We start from the raw sequence: 25,983 nt of genomic DNA, 5'->3' as shown, positions 1-25,983 counted from the left end.
TGATTTAACCTATGAATCATTTCACTGTGGATCCTCATGTACAGTTAACACACTTTCAGCAAACAGAGTCAGTTCTTGCAATCGTTGGTCTACTCTTCATGAAATTATTCGATTTTTAAAACATAAAGAGCAAAACCACAAAACCCAAATCATTTTTGAGCAACTGCGTGCCATGGGAAAAGAGAAAGTTGGGAAAGCTATTTATTCACCAGATTTAGTCACTAGAGCATTTGAATCTTTCGCATTGTCAAGATCATTATACAACCGATTTCGTGAAGATTACAAGCTCCCGAGTGTTAGTACACTGAAACGTATTACTTCGAAAGTGGATAACATAACTGATTTGGCTTTCTTAAAAAATGTTTTAGATGGTTTACCTGCGCGTCAACGTAACTGTGTTTTGTTGTGGGATGAAGTATATATTAAATCTATGATCACATACCATGGTGGCACACTATTCGGCAAAGCTGCAGATCATCCAGAATGCTTAGCAAAAACTGTTTTGGGGATGATGGTAAAGTGCTTGTTTGGTGGTCCGGAGTTCCTGGCAAAAGTTCTACCAGTGAGTAATTTGACATCAGATTTTTTAATCAGTCAAAGTGAACCTATTTTGCAATGTATCAATCAGTCTGGTGGAAACATTTTAGCAATTATTGCAGATGAGCATCAAACCAACCAAAAATGTTTTAGGAAACTTAACACGGTTAAGGGGAAACCATGGCTCATAGATGAAGGAACATTTTTGCTGTATGATTATGTTCATGTTATGAAATGTATTCGAAATAACTGGCTCACTGAAAAGTGTGGCGAGCTGGAATTTGAATTTGATGGTAAGCGTCAGGTTGCAAAGTGGAGTGATCTAAAGCGGTTACATGAAATGGAAACAAATCATCTACTGAAGCTTTCGAAGTTAAAAGATGTGGCTGTTTCTCCAAAACCAATTGAGAGGCAAAAGGTGTCAACCTGTCTGAAGGTGTTTTGTGATGAAACTGTCGCCGCTTTACAAACCCATCCGAAACTGAAACATCTTCCTGTTGCAGGTACAGCAAATTTTATCAAAATTTTCATTAAATTATGGAAGATTCTTAATATCAGAAGACATGGTGCTGATGTGAGATTTAACGATCCAACTAGGGCAGTGATTCGGTCACCGATGACCCAAGGCTACAGTTTTTACTAGATGTTGCAAGCATGGCAGAAAAAATGAAGAAAACTGGCTCAGTCAGAATTCGTCAGTTAACGGCCGATACTGCCAACTTCTTGTATCATATATGCCATGGTTTTGTAGCTCTAGCAAAGTATTTACTTTCATGTGGAAATGATTTTGTAATCTTTGGCTGGTTTACAACAGACCCATTAGAAAAGTGCTTCAGTAAACTTCGACAAGGGTCTGGAGGTACCTATTTCATTACTGCTCAGTCAGTTTTGGAAAAGGTAAGAATTCAACATGTGAAGCTCTCACTGCAATTAGATTTAAAGTTTGATGTTGCCGAAGGTCATGCTTGTGCCGCTTGTAATCGTGATCTTGTAGAAAGTGAGCTTGAAGTTTTGGATAGCTTATGTGCTTTGGAAGGAAAAGTTTCAGAAGAGGTTTTAATTGCAATGGTTTATATTGCTGGGTATGTTGAGTTGAACAATGGATGTGCTATTGCAGAAGACACATACTTCTATTATGAAAGATTTGGTTCATATGTTGATAAATTAAATCGAGGAGGTCTGACACGTCCGAAGGATAGTGTTGTACAGTGGTGTGTATTTTGTTACATCTTTTTTACAAGTGTTGTTGGTGAAATGTGTCGAAAATTTATTTCCTGTAACTTTCTATCCATATCTGAACGACATTGCTTTTTCATGGCATTGTCTCATTGTCGCACATTGGCTAATGTATTTTTAAAGAACTATGCCCTGTTGCAGTCTCCCAGATGCTCAAAAGAAAGTGCATTGAAAGTGCTAAAACTTTCATAGAATATAGTCTATACATGCTGATAGCTAAAGGCATAATCTTTTTTTTAATCTTTATTTAGCTGATCTGATGTTATAAAAATGCCTTGTAGTTTATTTGTATATTTTTCCAGGTAAGCTTTTACTTTCCAATTTCCATGCAACTTTTAATGTTTTTAAACAACATTTCTACTGTATATATTTAATAAGTATTTTCTACTTCGTTATATGGCTGCATTTATCAGTAGTAATCATTCACCATCTACAATTAACCACTTCTATAATTCTATTGTAGTAAATCACAATATAATTGTGACTCATTTGACTTTCTCTTCTACTCGTTCATTTTGTAAAATTACTGCTTTATATTCTGTTTAACCTTATTGTTTTTGCATTTTAGGCAGTCACTCTAGGGCTAGGCAGACTGGCTTCATTGATTAATTTAGTGACTGTTGATATTTGAAGAGTTGAGCTTAAAGTTTTGAAGTATAGCTCTGTCTGTCAGATGAATATGAAAACATAATTTCACCATTTATAAGTGAGTATATGGCAGAAGAACATCGCACTATCAATGGTATGAACTACAGAGACCAACGCTGATCCTGATCAACCAACACCAGGTGCCTCTCCCTCCATCAACTGATGACTCAGAGATAACCATGTATCCGATTCAGAGGGTGAACACTGACTCATTTTGATGTGACCAGAACTGCTTACATGCTTATTGTTTTGTGTATATGTCTATTGTCTAAACTCAAAACTATTCTTGGATAAAATTACCAGCAGGCATATGTTTGTTTACTAGTTTCTACTGCTCTAATCTCACTGTATTTTCTGATTGTATAGGAGAGTTGGATGTAATATCTGTCTAGAAGGCCAACACATAAGATCTTTTGCAGCGTGATCTAACGAACGGTATAGTTTGAGCAACGTCCGGCTCACCTGCATTATACTGCGAAGGCATGATTCAATTGAAAACTATTGATCAGCACGATTTTGTTTAAATTGCTATTAATGTTGCATGGAAATTAGTTGCAGATATGTATGATGCTCATTGCTCAGTACTATATTTCTACCATGTTTAAGTTTTTCTGTGCTTTTAAACTGTTAATGGTTTTATATTTTATGCATCCAGTACTTGAATTTTTTGAATTACAGTACGTACTGTTTAAAGTCAATAGGGGAAATGCAGAAAACTGATTCGTAGAAATTGTGGTCTATCAACATTATGCAGCGATTCCACTGTCATTTGCTTACCTAAACTACTAAAACTGCTGTTATTACTAAATGCTATTTTTAATACAGTAAAACATATGATGATCAAGTTATATCCATGTGATATTGTTTGTATATTAATTACAATAACTAATAAATTTTGACGAAACATCACCTAACTATCAATAACGTTCCAGGAAAATGACAAAATCGTGTTTTTTTACATAAAGCATATCGGCCGTCAGTCAGATCTCGTGCGTGCACGATGCGCTGGCCTCTATTATAGCTCGCCGTGGTTCATACCACGTAAAATGCAGAATACTGTTCTGCGCAAATTGCACGACTCACACCAGGGTATTGTGAGAACCCGTGAACGAGCTCGTTTAGCTGTGTACTGGCCTGGTATTGATCAAGACATTGAAAAAGTAATCACTGCATGTAAAGTATGTCAAGATGAATTGCCTTCGTTGGGTAAAGAACCCATGATTGTACGACATGATTGTACACCAGCTGATCGCCCATTTCAACAGCTAGCTATTGATTTTGCGTATTTGAATGGCCAAAATTTTTTAATTATGGTCGACTGCTATACTGACTGGCCATCAATTCAATTGATGCGTCGTGATACTACCGCTAGTGCTGTAATTTCTGTTTTGCGTAGCTATTTTGCTCGTACTGCTGTACCTGATGTATTGTGGTCTGATGGGGGGCCCCAGTTCGTATCCCACAAAGTAGAAGCTTTTTTGCGGGAATGGGGGGTGGAGCACAGAGTATCCTCACCGTCATAACCCCAATCTAATGGTAAAGCTGAGGCCACTGTGAAGTCAATGAAGAAGTTGATCAGACGATCGACTGAACGATTTGCCCTTAACGACGACAAACTGGCAAGAGCGCTCCTACAGTATCGAAACACTCCATGTAGGAAAGATGGTTTGTCCCCTGCCCAAAAGCTACATGGCCACCCCGTTCAGGACACCTTGCCGGTTCATTATAAGGCATTTGTCCCCAAATGGCAAATGAAAATGAAAGCCTCCGACATACGGCGCTCTATGTCCTTGGGAGAGACCCAGAGGAGGTATGATCAGCACGCTGTTCCGCTACCCGAAATACAAGTGGGCAGCCACGTTGCAGTTTACAACAATGAGTCCAAAAAGTTCGATGTTTATGGTGTTATAGTTGAGATTAACCAATTTCGTAAATACGTTGTAAAAACTGTAAGTGGTCGACTGTTGTTACGTAATCGCAGGTTTATACGTAAGCCCATACCCGCTTCAATGCCTGAACATCAATGTACTAGTTCAAACGATCCTGTGGCATCCGCCCTCGACAATGATAGAAATGTACGACCACGTAGAAATGTTTTCAAGCCACGTAGGTTGATTGCAGACCCTGACTGGCATTGATGATTGTACAAATTGTATTGCTATTGGTGATTTGTTTATGGAAGTCCATTTCATTGCAATGTACTTAAAAGGGAGATGTGCGATATGGCAATCCTGTAATGTCATGGTCGACTGAACTGCATTGTCTCGTTTCAAGTTCTACCTAGTAACCCGATGTGTAAGCTGTTTATCTGTTCGTGAATAAAAATGTTGCATAGAAACATAACATAACAGGCAACAAAATTTTCAAAAAATGCGACATTGATTAGCCTACTCTCTTGATGAAATCAAAAAAACAAAAACAAGGCACAGCCTGGTTGGTCCAGATTAAATACACAAAGTTATATGGTTGGCATTATCTGTTATAAGCTACTACATTTAAAGCAAACTAAATATGCACCCAAATCTACTCAACCGCATATTTTCCAACAGCGTAGCAAACTTAGGCAAAATCACGATGACTACGTCTCTGCCAACTGGCACAGCGTTGCCTTCCACTCCGTTTTATTGCTTGCCAATCTGAAAAAAAAACACAAAAAAAACGTATGACTCCCGGTTTCATGAACTCGTGCTCGCTCAAGAAGCACAGCTTGGAAGTGATCAAGTTTAAATGGTTGCTTTATCTAGCTCAATGGTACTTAACTTGGACGCTACCGCCTCCTAAGGGGAGCTGTTGAATTTTTACAGGTGCGAATATACTCAAGGGGCGGTATATTCAGAAGGTGTAACGATATTTTCTCACTGCAAATTTACTTTAGTAGTTTTGCTAAATCAAACTCAATGTATATTCGACTATCCGTGCTCTGTATAGGCGAGTGATTCTCAACCGCGGCTCTCATCGATACACAGAGGGAAAGTATCCTGACTTGATAGCCAATGCACTGAAAAATGCCTCTGTGTATGGTTCAACATATGTGGGTGAAGCATTTTTCAGCTAAGTGGCTGCAAATAAATCAAAATATTACAGCCAATCGACGAATAATCATCTTAACCAGCTTTTCAATAGTGTAGTATTACCTCCCTGTGTGTTCATCCGCAGAGCACGTGACCTACAGTTCGCGTATATATACGGCTGTCGCCATCAGCAGCCACTTTAGTTACTAGTACCTGAGTTATTAAAAGAGCTAAACACTACATGGTGTCAGAACGGCTGGGAATCTTCGACCTCCAGACCAGTTTAATTTTGAAAAGCCAGAAGAATGGCGAAGTTGGAGCCGCAGATTTGAACGATACAAAATTGCTTCAGCACTTAGTGACAAGCCTGAGAAAGAACAAGTTAACTTTCTGATATATTTGATCGGAGATAAAGCGGACGATATTTTGGCAACATTCGCGTTAAGTGGAGAGGACAGGAACAAGTATGACACGGTGATAGCAAAGTTTAACAATTACTTCGACACTCACCACAAGGTCATATCTGAACGAGCAAAGTTTAACCTCAGAAAACAAGAAATTCATGAAACAGCCGATGAATTTATTACGTCGCTTTACTCTTTGGCGGAAAACTGTAATTACGGCAATTTGCGCGATGAACTAATCCGTGATAGAATTGTAGTTGGTATTTCAAACAAAGGCTTGTCTGAAAGATTGCAACTAGATTCGGAATTGACCCTTGATAAAGCAATTCGGATGGTTCGCAACACCGAATCGGTGAAAAAGCAGCAAAAGCTCTTGCAGCAAACAAGCGTTTTAGAAGTGGACAGCGCACGTTTTGATGATTGCACGCCTGCAGTGAGCGCAGTGCGACAACGATTTGAACACAAACCAAATCAAATTAATCGACAATCTTGTTCATGGTGTGGAAATGCGGCTCATTCTAAAATGATTTGCCCTGCTCGCAATGTTACCTGTCACAGTTGTGGTAAATTAGGCCACTTTCAAAAAGTGTGCAGAAGTAAGCGCAACAAAGTGTTGTCAACTCACCTAGTTGTCAACTCACAATCTGATCTAATGCTTGGAAATTTGAACAATAGTGCAATATACGACAGACCCGAAGAAAACTTTCAAGTGAATGACGTAATGATGTGGTTTCGAATTGATTCAGGAGCTGACGTTACGGCGATGTCCCTAGAGGACAGTAAAAAACTTAAAGTTTCGCTACGCTCGTCATATGTTGACTTAGTCGGCCCTCAATCCACACGACTGCAATTACAAGGCAAATTCACTGCGGCTTTGAGCGTAAGGAACCTTTCCTGCACACAGGACGTTTATGTCATAAAAAGATTGACGCAACCACTGCTAGGTTGGCCTGCAATAAAAGAACTGGGTATCTTTGCTTGCTTTAATAATGTCAGGGAACTCTCGGTTTCACAGCAATCAATTTTTAGCGAACAATATCCAGACTTATTCACAGGTTTAGGCAAACTGGGGCGCGAATATAACATCAGCTTAAAAGCTGAGGTGAAACCTTACTGTCTTTCAGCTCCGAGACGAGTTCCATTGCCATTGGAGGACCAGGTGAAGGGTGAGCTGAAGCGCATGGAGAAACTTGGAGTCATTTCAAAAGTTACGGAGCCTACAGAGTGGTGTTTTGGAATGGTTGTGGCTCCAAAGAAAAACGGTAGGGTACGAATTTGTGTAGACTTTACACCGCTAAATAAAAGTGTTCAAAGAGAGCGTCATATGCTCCCCACCGTCGAAGAAACCCTGGCCAAACTTTCGGGTGCCCAGTATTTTTCAAAACTCGATGCCAATTCAGGATTTTGGCAAATTCCCCTATTCGAAAACAATCACGATTGCTGACTACATTTATCAGTCCATCCGGGAGGTATTGTTTCAACCGATTACCATTCGGAATCTCATCAGCCCCAAAACATTTTCAACGCGAAATGTCATCTATTCTGGAAGGATTACCTGGCGTGTTATGTCTTAAAAAGTGAACACGATAAAAGACTGAATGATGTTTTGGCTAGGCTGTCCGCTGCGGGAGTGACTCTTAATGACAATAAATGTGAATTTTCCAAGCAATCGATAAAATTCCAGGGCCACATAGTTGATAACAAGGGTATTCATTAGGGTGGATCGTTTTTCAACTTTTTTTCCTAATCGCTTATTAATAGTGCGGAAAAGTTGTGCACTGACATTATAAGCACAACACAAAAAAAAAATTTCAAAAATTTTAATATCTTGGGTTGCCCCAAAGTTGAAATATTGGAAAAAGTGGAAAATTTCCAAAAAAATTATTTTTTGGATTTAGTTTTTAACCGCTTCAGAAAATTTCTGAAAATCAATATTTACTTCGCATTGCTGATGTCATGGTTGTCTGTATCCTGTTTAATAACATAAACATTCACCACTATTTGCTTTCTTCCCCTTAGTGCAGGCCTTTTGTGTGTTATGTGTAGGCAACACAGCACACACTTGACTTACTGCAGGTTTCAAGCTGTATCTCTCTCACGCAGCTACACGGATCGTAAATCGATCTCATGACGACCATGACTCTAATTTCGTCCCACCATACTAGACCACCAGACCTGTGGCGATGCGTTCGATGGCATTTATGTGGGATCGCTATGCCATCTCTGATCGAGCAGCGGCCGCTGTAGCCTCTGCTGCATTGCACGACGTAGGTATGGTAATGGTTAGTGCTGATAAAACTGGTATTATTGATAGAAACAAAGTTCGGAGATCAAGAAGTAGAAATCAAGAAGAATTGCAAGAGTCCATGTCGGACGTTTTACACGGTTTGTATTTTGATGGAAGAAAAGACAAGACACTAAAGATTGAATCAGACGATCATGGGGTGTCTCATAGAAGATCTGTTGTTGAAGAGCATGTGTGTATATTACTATCGCCGAACCTGGATCTCAGTATTTTGGCCAGGTAAGTCCAACCGCGGGAACAGCCAGAAGCATTGCCGACTCCATAATATCAGCAGTTCATGATAGAGGAACAGACACCGGCTTAGTAACAGCCGTGGGGGTGTGATGGTAGCCTACTGTGGTAAATACGGGTCATGCAGGCGGTGTTATCCGACTGTTGGAATTAGAGTTTCAAAAACTGCTGCAATGGTTGGTATGTCAACTCCACGCAAAAGATATACCTCTGCGGTATCTTTTTGAGTTTTTGGATGGCAGTGCAACTGGTCCTCGTGGGTATTCCGGACAGATTGGAAAGGCTTTACTTACATGTGATAAAATGCCTATCCGACGATTTGAATCAATACCAAGTAATTTTCCTCATATGGGTGTGACCGATTTAAGCACAGACCAAAGATACCTCCGGACATTTGTCATTGCGTTTGTACAGGAGAAATTCCCAGTTCACTCGCCACAAGAAGTCCAGGTAAGTTTAATCACTCACGCTGGCTAACTGTGGGGAATCACATTCTGCGTTTTATATAGGGACCACAGAACCCTCTGATAATTTAAAAACGCTGGCTACCGTTGTCATTATGAAGGTATATGCTCCTATGTGGTTCGAAATAAAGTGCAATCTGCTCTGTATCAGCAGTGCTTTTCATCTATGGCAAACCATCAGCAAATCTCGCTACCTGTCGGAAAAACTAAAGGCCATTGTCGACCCTGTTATTCAAAGAAATGGATTTTTGGCCACAGCGAAAACATACTTTTATCAATGCTGTTTGACAAAAATCACATGTGCGTGAGCTGGGAATGCGCCGTATACTGCTTGCACGAGAAACTCCCGTTTACGCTGAAATCCGGCGCTTCAAACTGCCAAAATTCAATTTTAACGCTGTCAGTTATGTTGATATGATATGCTGGCAAACCGATAACGACAAAACCGAACCTCCAATAACTATGCAAATGACAACAGAGAACTGTGGTCGTGCAAAAACATCAACACAAGCCAACATTCTCTCAATTTCCTCTGCCACACGCAAGCATTCAAGCGAGGTATCAAGGTTGTCACGGAGGCCTCTGTTGCAGTATGTGGTGCCGCTAACCGCGTTGGATTCATCAGAAGTCGAATACTGTCCAGCAAAGCATGCCCCGTCTCAATACAAAACTAGATTTTTGATTATGTTCTTAAAAGGTTTGGGTATCTTACATGTACTTGTACCATAATTCTACTTGTAAATATTGATTTTCTGCGTAATTTACAATGATTCGCGGGAGGCAGTGCAGTTACAAATGTGTAAAAATGGAATTTTTAAAAATTTGCAATTCTTTTTTGAATTTTAAACTTTTTTAGGGCACCCCAAGATATTAATTTTTTTGGAAATTTATTTTTGGGTTGTGCTTACAATGTCAGTGCACAACTTTTCCGCGCTCTAAATACGCGATTAAAAATTAAAGCAAAAAATAATATTTTTTGGAAATTTTCCACTTTTTACAATATTTCAACTTCTTTGGGGCAACCCAAGATATTAAAATTTTTTTTTCGTGTTGTGCTTACAATGTCAGTGCACAACTTTTCCGCACTCTTAAAAAGCGATTAAAAACTAAAACAGAAAATAAATTTTTTGGAAATTTTCCCCTTTTTCCAATATTTCAACTTCTTTGGGGCAACCCAAGATATTAAAATTTTTGAATTTTTTTTTTTGTGTTGTGCTTATAATGTCAGTGCACAACTTTTCCGCACTATTAATAAGCGATTAAGAAAAAAAGTTGAAAAACGATCCACCCTAGTATTTATGCTGACCCTGAAAAGATATCGGCTGTTAAAGACATGGAAGCTCCCTCAGACACAAGTGGAGTACGCCGGTTTTTGGGCATGGCTAATCAGCTTGCAAAATTTTTGCCTAACCTAGCAGAATTGTCACAACCATTACGAGAGTTGTTACGCAAAGAGACCTCTTGGGTTTGGGGCCTTAGCGAACAAAAATCTTTCAATGATATCAAGTCTGCGTTAACAGATACCCCTGTGTTAATTCACTATGACCCTAAAGCTAAAACTGTTCTTTCGGCAGACTCGTCCTCTTATGGGTTAGGGGCGGTATTGTGGCAAATGCAATTTGGGCAATTGCATCCTGTTGCCTTTGCATCAAGATCACTCACTCCGGCTGAAACTCGATATGCCCAGATCGAAAAAGAGGCATTGGCTGTAACTTGGGGATGTGAAAAATTCCGAAACTTTTTAATTGGCACTTTATTTGAAATAAACACTGATCATCAACCGTTAATATCGCTGATGGGCAACAAAAGTCTTGACGAGTTGCCTCTTCGCATTCAACGCTTCAGAATGAGATTGATGTGGTATTCTTACGAGATTAAATATGTTCCAGGAAAATTACTTTGTTCAGCAGACATGCTTTCCAGAAGCCCTGCCTCAACAGGCAACAAAGATGATTGGCATGAGGAGGCAGAACTTCATGTGGATGCCGTTATTGTTTCACTGCCTGCCTCGTCCGAACGCTTAGATTAGATTCGCGCCGAAAATCGAGATGATCCGGTATGTGCTAAATTAATTGATTACTGTCAAACGCAGTGGCCGAGCAAATCCGTGCTAGATCTGCACTTGATGCCATATTTCAAAGTCCGAAATGAACTGTCGTTTGAAAGGAACTTATTGCTTTTTTGCAACCGCCTGTTAATCCCTCTCAAGCTACGTAATGATATGCTTCACCGCATCCACACGGGTCATCAAGGAATAGTCAAGTGTAGATCCCTGGCTAGATCTTGTATATGGTGGCCTGGTATGAATGATGACCTTGCCAGTTTTGTAACCAAATGTTCTGCTTACACCGTGTTTACAGCCCAGAACCTCTCATGCCTTCGAGTTTGCCGGACTATCCTTGGCAGAAAGTTGGCTGTGATTTGTTTCAATGGCAGAACAAACAGTATTTGATTGTGGTTGACTATTTTTCGCGTTTTATTGAAGTGTCGTGTCTTGACCACTCCACTACATCCTTTGATGTTATCGAACATTTGAAAAAGATTTTTTCGACTTACGGAATTCCCGAAATACTTGTCAGCGATAATGGCCTACAATACTCTTCTCACATCTTTTGCAGATTCTCCGAGGAGTACGGGTTTTTACACAAAGCGAGCAGTTCACGATATCCAAAGAGCAATGGCGAAGCAGAAAGAGCTGTTCAAACAGTGAAATCGCTATTCGACAAATCAACGGATCCACAACTTGCACTCATTATTTACGCAAGCACTCCACTGCAGTCTGGATTCAGTCCGTGTGAACTATTAATGGGACGCAAGTTGCGATCGATTGTTCCCGCTGATCCTATAATATATGATCCAAAGTGGCCTTACTTAAAACAATTTCGCCTTCGTGATAAAGAACTAAAACAACAGCAAAAGTTAGACCACGATAAGAGACATAGAGCAACGGTACTGCCTCCCCTATCTCCAAACTCAAGTGTTTGGATCGAGCCAGATTTGAATGAAGGACACATAATTGAACAAGCTCCTTCCCCTCGCTCTTACCTGGTCGAAACTCCTCGTGGCATTATCAGACGAAACCGCCACAGTTTAATATCAAGACCGGCAAACCAAAAGACCGAAATCCCGGTTACAGAGTCAGAAACTGATCAGGTTGACTATGATCAGACCAATTCTGATCAAGATCAGCCCAATTCTGATTTGTATAGAACCCGCAGTGGTCGTACTATAAAGCCACCAGATCGTTATACTGATAATCGGCAATAGTATCGTGTAATTGTTTCGGTGTTGTTGTTGTTTTTTTTTGTTTTTTTTATGAGGTTTCTTTCTATCGAGAGGAGATGTAGCCCTTCCTCCTCGGTCTTCTTCTTGAATATATGTGGAGTTGTATTTTTTTTTTCGAAGGGAGATGTAGCCCTTCCTCTCTCTGCGTTGGTGTTGTTTCTTTTAAACGTTTTAGTTTCTTGAAGGGGAGATGTAGTATTACCTCCCTGTGTGTTCATCCGCAGAGCACGTGACCTACAGTTCGCGTATATATACGGCTGTCGCCATCAGCAGCCACTTTAGTTACTAGTACCTGAGTTATTAAAAAAGCTAAACACTACAAATAGTGCACCTTTTAAACTTAATCTTCGCTTTGGGAAACTTAATAAGTCAAAATCAAGTTTCACAATAAATTGCATTGTTTGTATTTGTTAATTTATAGTATGTTATGCACAAAATTTAAGTTTTGAAATTGGCCCGCTCTTAAAAAGGTTGAGAACCACTGGTATAGGCCTACTAGCACCATGGTAACTGCATAGACCTAGCTAGTAGATCTAGAATCTATAAAAAGCGTTCTTTTATGGAATATTCGTAATGTAATGTTTAACACGCCTTATCTCATGTGATGTTTTATGGTGAAGTTAAGTTATAATGCGCATTGTCTGGTCTGATGCTTAATTCATTCGCTTTCAAAACGTGGTCAGTTAGTTTAGCTGGTTTAGTAGGGTTAGGTATATTTTGTAGATTTGTAGCACAACGTAGTAATTGTAGCACAACGCTACATGCACAATCCGATACAACTTCACTGTATCACTCACCATCTGTAGTACAGCCCATATACAGTATTATGGTGGGCGCCAGACTACGAAAGTATTTGAAAGGGGGCGCTGGGGAAAAAAGGTTAAGAACCACTGACCAGCTGTTTGACATACTGTAGCTTAATTGCACGAATACAGCGACGTGATGAAAATCACTAACCAAAAAACTGGCAATGAAATAACTAACAGGTTAACATTTTTGAAAATATCCTACCGCTTTTTGCAATGCCTGCTCTAAATCGGCAACCAAATCGTCACCGTCTTCGATACCGACAGACAAGCGAACGAAATTATCGTTGATCCCAAGCATTTCGCGTTGACTGGCAGGCACGGAGGCATGTGTCATAATTGCACTGAAAGAAAAATCGAACATCAGCACGTTTGCTATATATTTATGTATAAAAAGTACATGTCGTTCTTTAAACTATCTCGTGAAAAAAACTCACGGGTGCTCCGCCAAACTTTCAAATCCGCCAAGACTTTCAGCCAAAGTGAATACTTTCAATTTACTAAAAAATGTTTTGGTTTGCTCCAAATCTCCCTTGACCCAAAACGCGATCATACCAGAGCAGCCTGTAGCCTGCAATATTCAAAACGAAATGTATCAGAAAACAGTTATAAAGGCCAAACATTAAAAACCAACGGCATACTTAAACTAGCAAAATTTTCTTGATAGCAAAAGACGTACGCTAAACGACTGCGAACAAGCAATGCTAGAGATTAAAAGAGGTGACCTGAGACAGGATGCAGCAGCGGTGCCACAACCTGCACACTCCACAGTAGCAGTGCTGGCAGAAAAGTAAAGCAAGAAAAAAACCCCACTAAGAACGTAAATATGTAACTGGCGCATACTTTCGCGTTTAGTTGCACAACACCAATCAACGTGGGCTCATGAAAATGTTAACCGAGAACATTTACAACATAATTAAAGATCTTTGACGTTTTTCCCTTCCGGTACTGTTATGTATTTTAGTTTATTTGCATTGAAACGATGTACTTTGTTTTCGTTTCCCTCAGGTCTTTTCTTTTGCTTAATATTCATCCGCCTGCTTTTGTTGTCGCGCCTGTTCTTCTTGCTGTTGCATCTGTTGTCGCATATGTTCCAGCTGCGACTGCATTAATTCCACGACTTTGTCCATATTGTAAATAATCGTAGAAACTAAAACTTGTAGAAATTAAAACTTGTATAGGAACTAAACTGAACGCTCTGCGTACCACCGTAAGTTTCTCGTTCAGACGTTCAGCATCCCATCCTCGTCGCCAAATAACTCTGTTGTGTTTTTAGCTCATTCAATCAGAGTCATACTGAAATTCTGTTTTATTATAAAATTGCACAACCAAGATATAGTGTGAAACCTGCAAAGTAAGCCCAAAACGAGAAGTGCCAATTAACAAAAGCAGGCGGATGAATATTAAGCAAAAGAGAAGACCTGAGGGAAACGAAAACAAAGTACATCGTTTCAATGCAAATAAACTAAAATACATAACAGGTACACACCTGTTTCTTTACGATCTCGTACTGTGGGTGGGACGGCAGTCCGGGGTATTTTACTTTCGTCACAAACTCGCTGCTTTCTAAAAACTTAGCTACTTTAATGGCGTTTTCTTGATGTTTTTCCATGCGAACTGCCAAGGTTTTTAAGCCTCTATTCACCAAAAAGCAATCGAATGGGGAAGGCACTGGACCCATGGCTGTAAATGAAAAAAAAGGGTGAATCGAAACACTTTACAGAATGTTAGTTTGAAGGGGTCAGAGTTATAGCACAAAAAGAGAAGTTAAAGCATTTTAATTCAATCCAGAAGCTTACCATATTGCAAAAAGTAGAGTTTCTCACGAAGCTCGTCAGATTTGGTGGCAACCAGTCCCATGACTACGTCACTGTGCCCGTTCATATATTTAGTGGCCGAGTGCATGACCAGGTCAGCACCAAGCAAAAGTGGACGCTGAAACACAATCAAGCAAAAATTGTAAGACGACAATAACTTACTATTTAAAGTACTTCTATGTTAATCGGAATGTTCGAAAAATATGCCACATCTGAATATGCCCAAATACGCCACAACTACAGTATAGTGCTCATGTAGAATGGGGGACTTGAAAATTTGACCATCTTGTTTTGTTTCTCAGACCCCGGATTAATAACCAGTGCAGTACACCTAGTGAGACTTGTCAGTGCATTAATCGGCTACAGAAGGGAGTGTCAATCTGTCCATACAACGTAGACAACTATGAACAAAAATTTTGATTTTTCACATGCTTCATTATAAAAAAGTTTTATGAGTGGTATAAATTCAAAGAACCCCATTGTTATGTATTTTAGTTTATTTGCATTGAAACGATGTACTTTGTTTTCGTTTCCCTCAGGTCTTCTCTTTTGCTTAATATTCATCCGCCTGCTTTTGTTAATTGGCACTTCTCGTTTTGGGCTTACTTTGCAGGTTTCACACTATATCTTGGTTGTGCAATTTTATAATAAAACAGAATTCCAGTATGACTCTGATTGAATGAGCTAAAAACACAACAGAGTTATTTGGCGACGAGGATGGGATGCTGAACGTCTGAACGAGAAACTTACAGTGGTACGCAGAAGTGTTCAGTTTTAGTCCCTACGAGTTTTACTTTCTACAAGTTTTAGTTTTTTTTAAATTATTTACAATATGGAAAAAGTCGTGGAATTAATGCAGTCGCAGCTGGAACATATGCGACAACAGATGCAACAGCAAGAAGAACAGGCGCGACAACAAATGCAACAGCAAGAACGTCATCATGAAGAACAACTGAAGGAGTTAATTTCAGTGCTCAAAATTCCATGCGAATCAGAAAACCAACATCGAGTATCTCAAGGTATTCCTAAATTTTGTGAGTTTGATTCAACTTTAGAACTTTGGACTGATCATTGGTCACGTTTTTGCACATTTGCAAAAGCACAGTCCGTTCCTGATGATAAGAAGGCTCAAGTTTTCCTCACTAACCAGTCAGCCAGCATCTACAAGATGATCCTCAATCTGGCCGCACAAGAGTCTACAGCAAAGCCAATCAATGAACTTACAATGGAGGAAATTTCTAATTACATGAAGGCACAGTTTGACCCTAAGCGCTTCGCTATTCGTGAACGATTTCGCTTGTGGAGCAACTTGAAGCGGAAACCAGGTGAGACTGTTCCAGAATTGGGTGCACGAATAAGGCAAGCCGCTGCCACGTGCGACTTTTCTTCTATTACTAATCCTTTAGATGAAGCTTTGCATACTTGTTTTATGTGCTCGGTAGGAAACGAAGCAGTTCTTAAAGCTCTCTTTAAAATTAAACCTGATGAGCTTACTTTTTCACGTGCTCTTGAAATAGCCATAGAAACTGAAGACGCTGCCAAAGTGGCTAAGGAGACGGTGTTTGGCGCTGAACCGTCGGTGGTACATAAAGTTAAAGGCACCGATAGACGATATTCTTTCAAGAAAGCTACAGTGGTCAGTGCTAATGCGAACAAGCAAAGTAAGTGCTATCGATGTGGTAATTCTAATCACCTTGCTAACAACTGCAGATTTAAAAATGCGATCTGTCATTTCTGTAAACTTACAGGGCATGTACAATCCGCATGTCGTAAAAAAGCCGCTCAAGTTCATTCTTCTAAGGTCAACTGCATACAGGAGGTAAATACTGTTCATAATTCGTCGAGTTTGTCGAGTTCATAATTCGTCATAAAGTTCCTAAACTCGAGGTTCAAATTTTTATTAAGTCTTTTCCCGTCTTAATGGAACTTGATACAGCTACAGGGGGAAATTTTATCTCTTCTGAAGTTTGGTCGCAGCTAGGCAACCCTATCTTGCAGACTCTGCAGCTACGTTTTCAGTCGGCAAGTAAGCACTCGATGCCTATTATTGGATCTTTCACTGCCGAAGCGAGCTGCAACAAATCGGGAAAGACGACCACAGTTCAATTTATGGTATGTGAAATCCCTAACCTTAACTTATTAGGGCGTGATGCTATTCAAGCACTAGATATTTCGGTAGATAAGTTCTTTTCTTCATCTTTACATGCTATTCATCGTCACAACGACATAGATTTTAACTTGCAAAAATCATGTTCCGAGTTATGTGACCAATACGAAGACTTATTTAAACCTGAGTTAGGTTGTCTTCAGGATTACGAATTAAAGATTGAGTTTAACTCTGATTGTAAACCAGTGTTTTCAAAGCCCAGACCAGTGCCTTTCGCCATTCAAGAAGACTTAGCTCTTGCCTATGACGCCAGCATAGAAAAAGGTATCTGGACACCTGTACAATTTTGCGACTGGGGAACTCTTGTAGTACCAGTTCGCAAGGCTTCTACCGAAGGTAAGAAATCCAAATTAAGGGTTTGTGGTGACTATTCTTCGACAGTTAATCCACAACTTAAAACTCACAGGCACCCTTTGCCTCTTCCAGAGGATTTAATGCGGAAACTAGGGGGTGGCCACGGATTCACTAAGATTGACCTGGCAGATGCTTATAACCAGATTAGGTTAGGTCCAAAGAGTCGAAAAATATTGGCATTAAGTACCCATAGAGGGGTTTTACAGCAAAATGTTATGCCGTTTGGCATCTCTTCTGCCCCAGGCCATTTCCAAAAGATAATGGATGATTTAACTAGTGACCTTCCAGGTGTAGCAGTCTACCTGGATGACATTTTGATAAGTGGAGCTACAGCGGAAGAGCATTTCCAGAACCTTAAACGACTACTCGATCGTTTATCTTCGAAAGGTCTTAGATGTAGGAAGGAAAAATGTAGATTTGCCCAGGCAAATGTCGAGTACTTAGGTCATGTTCTTTCTAAACAGGGGATTTCAAAGGGTCCTAAAGTCGATGCTGTGCTGAACATGCCTGCTCCTTCCAATGCTGGTACCTTACGTTCTTTTCTGGTGTCGGTTCAATTTTATTCTAAGTTTATGCCCCCAGAATTTTCTATGGTAGCGCAACCGTTATATCATTTAACCAAGAGTGGCGTTCCTTGGAGCTGGGAACACAAAGAAAAATGCGCTTTTGCAAAATTAAAAACGTTTCTTTCCGCAGACGATGTTCTCGTACACTTTAACCCGTTGCTTCCTTTAGGAATTGCGTGCGACGCATCAAGCGTGGGCATTGGCGCCACACTGTTTCACCGCTCCCCGGACGGAAGCGAGAGGCCAATAGCAAATGTGTCGAAAATCTTGACGAAGGCTCAAAGAAACTACAGCCAAATCCAAAAGGAGGCTTTGTCTATCATCTTCGCTTTGAAGAAATTTTATCAGTACCTCTACGGTAGGAATTTTATTTTGGTAACAGACCATAAGCCTTTACTTTCACTTTTTGGTCCAGATAAACCTACCCCTTCGCTGGCGGCTAACCGGTTAGCACGCTGGGCGTTGTTTTTGAGTCAATTTAGTTATACTATAGAGCAGGGTTGTCCAAACTTTATGGGACGCGGGACGCATTCGGCAAGGAAATTAGATCGCGGGCCGCAGTTGACATTTTTCCTCTTATACACTGTCTCACCGTACCAGATGTAAAGTAAAACACGTACATGTGTAAATGAATCTTTATATTTATCATAAAAACATATTGGGGAATAGATTAAAGAAGCTAAGATGTGAATACTACGAATAAGAGAGTTTTGGAAATTTTAAGCAACGTCAGTAGACCAGGAAACCTTATAAATAACTGACAAGTATGAATAAGAATAAACCATAAATTTATTCGTAAAAAATATTTAAGGAAGTACGTAAAACGGTACAGTTTACTTAAAATTCAGTGAGATGGGTGTGCCTGCATTTTGGAAGCCAGCTCCTTTGTGTCAATGTCAACTGAGGTTAAGGCTAAACGAAGGCAGGCTTCGAGAGATGTTTGTTTAAGTAGATTCCTCTCTTTGGATTTAATCGACTTCATTGCGGAAAATGCTGCTTCACAAAGGTAGGTACTGCCAAACATTGACAGCAAGTGCAATCCAAAACGGCGTAAATTAGGATAATGCTCTTCAGAAAGAAGAGGCCAAAATTGAGTGATTGGCAGTGTAGCTTTGCTTAATAAAAACTGGTCACTTTGCAAGTCACACAATTCAAGCTGCAAATCGTCATCGGCTTCTGATATAGTTATAGTCAGCGGAGCATTGAATACATTGAAGTTTTTTGGATTTAGCCATCAAACGTGATACATCATAAGAAGCAATGGTTGTAGAAGACGAAGGCTTCACTAATTGAAACATGTTTTCTTGACGCTTACGCAGGTTTGATTTGAGATCATTGAGTAGGGCTCGCCGCGCCTCACCAGTGTATTTATCATAGCCAGTGACATGAAGAGTGCTGTAGTGTCGTTGTACATTGTACTCTTTCATAACAGATATCATTTCATTACAAATTAAACATAAAACTTATATGCGGATTTTTATAAATTTACCATTTTAAGGTTGTTTTTCTAGGGTCGGCTTATATGCGAGGATATACGGTAATTTTTAAAAGTTTTCTAAAAGAGGCGGCGGGCCGCATTGAAGGAGGTCGCGGGCCGCATGCGGCCCGCGGGCCAGGCTTTGGACAACCCTGCTATAGAGTATCGCAAAACAACGCATCACCAAAATGCTGACGCCTTGAGCCGTCTTCCGTCCAACGATGACACAATTTTTGATGGGGAGGAAAGTGCAGATGATGTTGATATTGTTTGCGCAATTGATACGTTGGATTCGCAGGTTAGTCATTCCGATTCTTCTACTTTGCGCAAGGAAACTTCCAAGGATCCAGTCTTGTCTAAAATCATTCGCTTTACACAAGAAGGATGGCCTGCGAAATCAAATTCTAACGATCCAATCGAACAATTTAGAAGAGTTGCTGATTCTCTAACAACATGTTATGGTTGTTTATTATATGGTTCTAGAGTAGTTATTCCTTTTAAACTTTGCAATGATATTCTTTCTCTTTTACACGAAGGTCATTTCGGCATGCAGCGAATGAAACAGCTGGCCAGAACAGCAGTCTACTGGCCCAATATCGATGCGGACATTGTCGACCTCTGCCGAACATGTACTACATGTGGTGAGCATCAAGCTGCACCAAGCAAGGCTCCTATCCACCCATGGATAGCTCCAGAGAAGCCTTGGAGTCGAATTCATGTCGATCACGCTATTAATTTTTTAGGTTCCAATTGGCTTATTGTTACCGATGCTTATAGTAAGTATCCTTCTATTCACCCAACTTCTTCCGTATCGACGTCTGCAACTATTGATCTTTTAGAGCAGGATTTTGCCCATTTTGGATACCCCCACTCCATTGTCTCAGACAATGCGACTACGTTTTCCTCAGAAGACTTCAAGAATTATTGTAAAGCTAGGGGTATAGTCCACATCACTGGAGCACCATACCATCCAGCTACGAATGGTGCTGCAGAGCGTTTGGTGCGCACTTTCAAGCAAGCGTTGAGAAAATCGTCGTTACCGCCTAAAAGTGCCACCACTCAATTCTTGATGCAGTTTCGCCGTACGCCCAATGCCAGTGGTTACTCTCCCAGTGAGTTATCAAACCACCGACAACTACGTACTAAATTATATATTTTACTTCCTTCCTCAGCTCAGATCACGAAACCATCGACGAGTCCTTCGCCTCGGAAACAAAACCGGAAAACAATTAACTTCAATGTTGGTGATCCTTGTTATGCTTTATACTTTGGTTCCAGGCAAAGCCGAAGCCCTCGGTGGGTTCCTGCCGTCGTGGTGAAGCGACACGGGAGTCGTAGTTTGCAGGTTCGAGTGGACCCTCGAGGTCCAATATGGAGACGCCATATCAACCAGCTACGTCCGCGTTACATCTCGCCGGAAGACGGGGACCCAGGGGAGACTACTTTCACGTCGTCATCGACAGCTGACGAGTTTCCAGTTCCATCGATGCCGATTGCGACCGAGGACTCATCGACGCCGACAGCGACCGAGGATTCATCGACGCCGACAGCGACCGAGGATTCATCGACGCCGATTGCGACCGAGGATTCATCGACGCCGATAGCGACCGACGATCCATCATCGTCAGCGCATCAAGAACAAACATTAAGGCGATCAAAGAGAAGACGCCAACCACCTCTTCGTTATGGGTGGTCATAAATTTTATTGGGGAGGTGTTATGTATTTTAGTTTATTTGCATTGAAACGATGTACTTTGTTTTCGTTTCCCTCAGGTCTTCTCTTTTGCTTAATATTCATCCGCCTGCTTTTGTTAATTGGCACTTCTCGTTTTGGGCTTACTTTGCAGGTTTCACACTATATCTTGGTTGTGCAATTTTATAATAAAACAGAATTCCAGTATGACTCTGATTGAATGAGCCAAAAACACAACACCCATAATACCGACATTAGAGTGAAAAAATATATTGTTTTCTGTTCAGTAGCAAAATTGTGCATATGCTAGTGGGCAGTAGTAGACGGTGAAAAGAACGTTAAAGCGACAGTTAGTTGGTATAGCAAACACTTCAACATTTGAATGCTTTGTGATAACAGCTACAAGGACCGGTAACCTACAAAAATTTTGAACTGCGTAAACCGCATGTAACAAAATACTAGGCTGCGGAGAAAGATTTTTTTAAGGTTGTTACTGACACGCGATCTGATAACGCAACTGTCAATAAAACTTTATCCAACAGCTGCAACTATAGGTCACACATCTTGCTGTGACATAGGAAGAACTAAAGTTGTGTAACATCCTGGCTCGATTTAGTCTTCCAAATGCGACGTAGATAGTCCATATATGTGCGCACAAATTACCGTATCAAACTTATTTTAAGACAGCTGTAGCCCATTTCAGGCGGATACACGACATTCTGATGCGGCCAACCTGTTGCACAGATATCTCAACGCGATTATTTCACGGGACTTGTACTTTATCCATTGAGCATATCTTGCCTTGTACAGCCAGCAAATCAGTATTTCGTCATTCTAAAAAACACTAAACGTACTTTTTTCTTACAACAAATTAACGATTTGAAGACTATTTTTATTGTAAAAACATTAGCTGACTAGGTAAGATCAAAAACCTTACCTGGAAGTAGGAAGACATGAAAGTATTGTCCACAACTAGAATGCAATCGTCACATGGCTTGATTATATCAGCAACTGCACGAATGTCTGTGACCTTCATCGTCGGGTTTGTAGGGGTTTCAACCCATACCATCTAAAAATCAACAATTAGCTCAATAAATTAACTGAAACATGACTCAAAGAACAAACTGATTAAATAAGATTGTTGAGTGCAGTGGAGTTTTTTTTTAAATTCCTTGTACACATTACGATGTCTAATTTTTAGAACAACAATATTTTGGAGCATATTCAAGCAAAATGAAGGCTTGTGGGTTGCTGTGGTGAAAAGCACAGTCAAAAATGACGGTGTACAACGTGTATGTCGTTACAAACATGTTAATGAAGACATAGAAAAAGCCCTACGAACCAGTTTACGCGGATATATCAGCTTTTCACATGTATCGAAGTTGGTTGCCAGACAGCCGGTCATATGTGGGCGAAACAGTCTGGCTTAGTAACGTTGCAAGAAAACAGCTTGCGCAAAATGCATTTACTGTGAAAGAATGTTCTTTATTTAACCGTAACATATTGGAAAGAGTGTTGCGTGATATGTAACGCCAGATATAATTGCATGAAATGTCAATCCTTGCTCCAGACCACGAATCAGTCGTTTTATTAGATCGATTCAAGATCTGTAGACGTTAAATCATCCAAAAACGACTGATTTTACTGACTGGGGTACCAGTTCGAATTATGAACAGCGGCAAATCGCTATGGATAAAGCTTTCTCATTGAGGTTTCTTCTAATCACGTAGCCCCCGTTTTTTCAACAAAAAGTTTCATTTAAACAAATAGACAGGATAAGTTTAATTTATGAGAAACCCAACAATGCAAACCAACAGCGCAGTAAGTTTTTATAACACACGCTCTGCCCAAAATATGAGAAAAGATTGCCAAATGCTAGAACAAGGTTGTTTTAATTGTGGACAATGTTTTATTATGCAATTTGGGTAGAGAGGTGACTTTTTTAAACCGTAAACAGACATAACTCAGCAACAACACTACATTTAACGTTATAAAAACAACAAAAAAAACAATGAGCTAACGTTTTCGGCTGTCATACAGCCCTTTTGAAGCCTATAAGAAAAATGTTTTTAAAAGAAATACTAAACTACAATACACTATCACAGCAAAAATATGGTCAAACCTAAAAATAAATAATCTGCTTGAGTCCTTTTCTGATGTTCAATTAATTAATTAATCTTACCTCTCAAATACTTGACCCGTTGTGCTGCGTAATTTGTCGGTTATCATTTTGTGTGAGCTAGTTAAGCAAGTTTCTCAAATGTTCAGATTTGACCATATTTATTAGGGTGGGTCGCAAAATGGACTTTTTCACCGATTCGAAAACCTCAAATGGTTATTTGAAAATAGGCCGGAAAAAATACTCCATGCCAAATCTGAGCTGATTTGGACCAGAAATAGCTTGCAAAAATGCATTTGAAATTTCCCAAAAATTCTGATTTTTTTGGAAAAATGCCAATTACCATTTTTTCACCAGAACTTAAAAAAAAATATTCTGTCACACCATATTGATGAAATGCATGCTCTTATAAAATTTACAGTCGCGCTCAAAAGTTTAAGACCACCTGTCAAAATTTTGAGTTTTTACAATAACCTATGGAAATCATTTTAAATGTTATATAATATTGCGTTTTATGCTGTCACTGCAGTGTTATGTAACAGAGCCTTCTGTTTAAGCCATTATGAATGAGCTATTTCTTTCAGAAATAAAAACTTTAAACTCTTTTTCAAGATTTTTTGCTAAAAAAAATGGGCAAAAAAGGAACTTTTCAGCTGTGGAGAGGTCAAAAATTCTTATATTAAATGAAGAAGGGTACTCAGAAAGAAAAATATCCGAAAGACTAAAGTTCAGCAAGACAGCAGTCCATCAGACAATAGTTAAATTTAAAAAAAATTGGAAGTTTAGTGGACTTGAAAAAGGGTGGTGGACCCAGGGTGACCAGTCCAAGAGATGACCATGTGATGAGGAGGATGGTAGTGCGCTCACCCACGTGTTCCCGTAAAAAAATTAGATCGGCTTTGTTGTGTAAAGGTACAAGTGTAAGTACATCTACCATAAAACTCTGTCTTAGCAATGAATTTGGCCTCAAAGCACGTGGGTGAGCGCACTACCATCCTCCTCATCACATGGTCATCTCTTGGACTGGTAACCCTGGGTCTACCACCCTTTTTAAGTCCACTAAACTTCCAATTTTTTAAAATTTAACTATTGCCTGATGGACTGCTGTCTTGCTGAACTTTAGTCTTTCGGATATTTTTCTTTCCGAGTACCCTTCTTCTTTAATACATAAATTATTGACCTCTCCACAGCTGAAAAGCTCCTTTTTTGCCCATTTTTTTTAGCAAAAAATCTTGAAAAAAAGTTCAAATTTTTTATTTCTAAAAGAAATAGCTCATTGATAATGGCTTAAACAGAAGGCTCTGTTGCATAACACTCAGTGACGTTCGGTGGCTTAAACCATTGGGAAAGCAACTTGGAAATATGCTGCAGCAAGGTAGTAGGCATGAAGGGCGTAACCGTCGGGCGAAGCCCGAAGGCGTGTTGCCGAAGGCAACACTTCTAACGGGGGGTCTGGGGGGCCTCCCCCAGAAAATTTTGAAAAACCCTTCCAATTTGGTGCGCTCTGAGAGCATTTCCAAAACAAAATCTTCGGACTTTCCGAGTCCGAGGATAAAGATTTAATCAATCAATCAAACTGGGACTAGTCTAGAATGTTGGCTGCGTTTTTAGACTGAGCACAAAAACTTATTGTCAATGTCATCTGTAAGCATTTAAGATATGCATTGGACTGGTGCACTAGTAAAGAGCAAATAATTAGCCTATAAATTAAGCTAGTCCATTCTTGAAGAACACAAGTAAATTTGCTCTGAACTTGTGATGTCAGTCTATTGACCCAAAAGAATTTAAAAAACACTTGTGCTGTTTCAGTAGCCTACTGGTTGGTTAATGTACCCTTTGGAATTGCATGTTTTATTGTAGAATCTATGTTTTTTTTGGTAAGAGAACCAGCTTTATTTTCAGCGTACTCAGTAGCCTATAGTTACAAGCGCGCAAATCACTCATGCGTAGAGGTTGTATTCCTTTCGTCTGAAACCAAAAGCAGCCGCTATGAGATACGCATGACGTCACTGGGAAAGCACAACTAACCATACCATAACACATCTGATTGGCTAAGCAGCTGGTGACGTTTTGCAAAACGATTGAGGATTGGATAAAACGAAGGCGTTTTTTGACATTTTTGAACCTGGGAAAGCAACTTTGAAAGTTGATTTCCCTGGAGCTTCAGTGATGGTTTCTGACAAAAGCGTTTGGGTTAATTGGCATTTATAGGCAAGACATGCGGTTTGGTGAGGACTTAGACTACTCACAAGCGTTACGAGTAATTCTAGTCACGAACACAGTAGGCTAATTTTCAAGTTAAAATAGACTTGATAAAAATAATAAGAAGTTAAACCTAGAATTCAGTCATTATATTTTGCATAGTTTTCGCTCAGGTAAGCACTGCTTTCCTTGCTTTCCCTCACCGATCGTCACTGATAACACTGCAGTAACGGCATAAAACCCAATATGACATAACATTTAAAATGATTTCCAAAGATTATTGTAAGAATCCAAAATTTTGACAGGTGGTCTTAAACTTTTGAGCGCGACTGTAGATGTCATTGTATTCCTTTAAAAGTCAATTCAACTAGGATTATGTCTCAAAACTACTTATTTAAAAATGTGAAAAAAACGTCAAATATGCATGATGTCGAATACAATTGAAATAATGTGTATTGTATACTGCAGTGTATTATACTGTATACTAGTGTGTATGGGTCTGCTACTATTCGGCGAGTCCGATTCGGCGAGTCCGATTCGGCTAATCCGATTCGGCGAGTTCCCTATTCGGCGAGAGCCTTTTTCGGCGAGTGCCCTATTCGGCGAGTTTTTGAAATTTTATTTTTGAAAGGGAATTATCGAGTAGCCTACCGTAGCCTAA

General features: G+C 39.8%; 1 protein-coding gene across 1 annotated transcript in view; it reads right to left on the bottom strand.

Annotated features, from left to right (window-relative positions):
• Positions 1-4,983: 4,983 nt before the first annotated feature.
• The window catches only part of LOC145777979 (cystathionine gamma-lyase-like), a 35,624-nt gene continuing 14,624 nt past the window's right edge, over positions 4,984-25,983 (bottom strand). Inside the window, exons 6-11 of the mRNA XM_082589355.1 lie at positions 21,939-22,070; positions 14,727-14,862; positions 14,417-14,610; positions 13,365-13,498; positions 13,133-13,271; positions 4,984-5,057 (exon numbers count right to left, since the gene is read on the bottom strand). Of these exons, the coding sequence (XP_082445481.1) occupies positions 5,043-5,057; positions 13,133-13,271; positions 13,365-13,498; positions 14,417-14,610; positions 14,727-14,862; positions 21,939-22,070 (750 nt within the window). The 3' untranslated portion in view covers positions 4,984-5,042. The remainder of the gene's footprint in view (positions 5,058-13,132; positions 13,272-13,364; positions 13,499-14,416; positions 14,611-14,726; positions 14,863-21,938; positions 22,071-25,983) is intronic.

The sequence above is a fragment of the Aplidium turbinatum genome, chromosome 10, assembly GCF_918807975.1.
Source record: "Aplidium turbinatum chromosome 10, kaAplTurb1.1, whole genome shotgun sequence".
NCBI classification, from domain to species: Eukaryota; Metazoa; Chordata; class Ascidiacea; order Aplousobranchia; family Polyclinidae; genus Aplidium; species Aplidium turbinatum.
The sequence above is the reverse complement of the archived record's forward strand: the minus strand, read 5'-3'. Positions and strand labels throughout refer to the sequence as shown.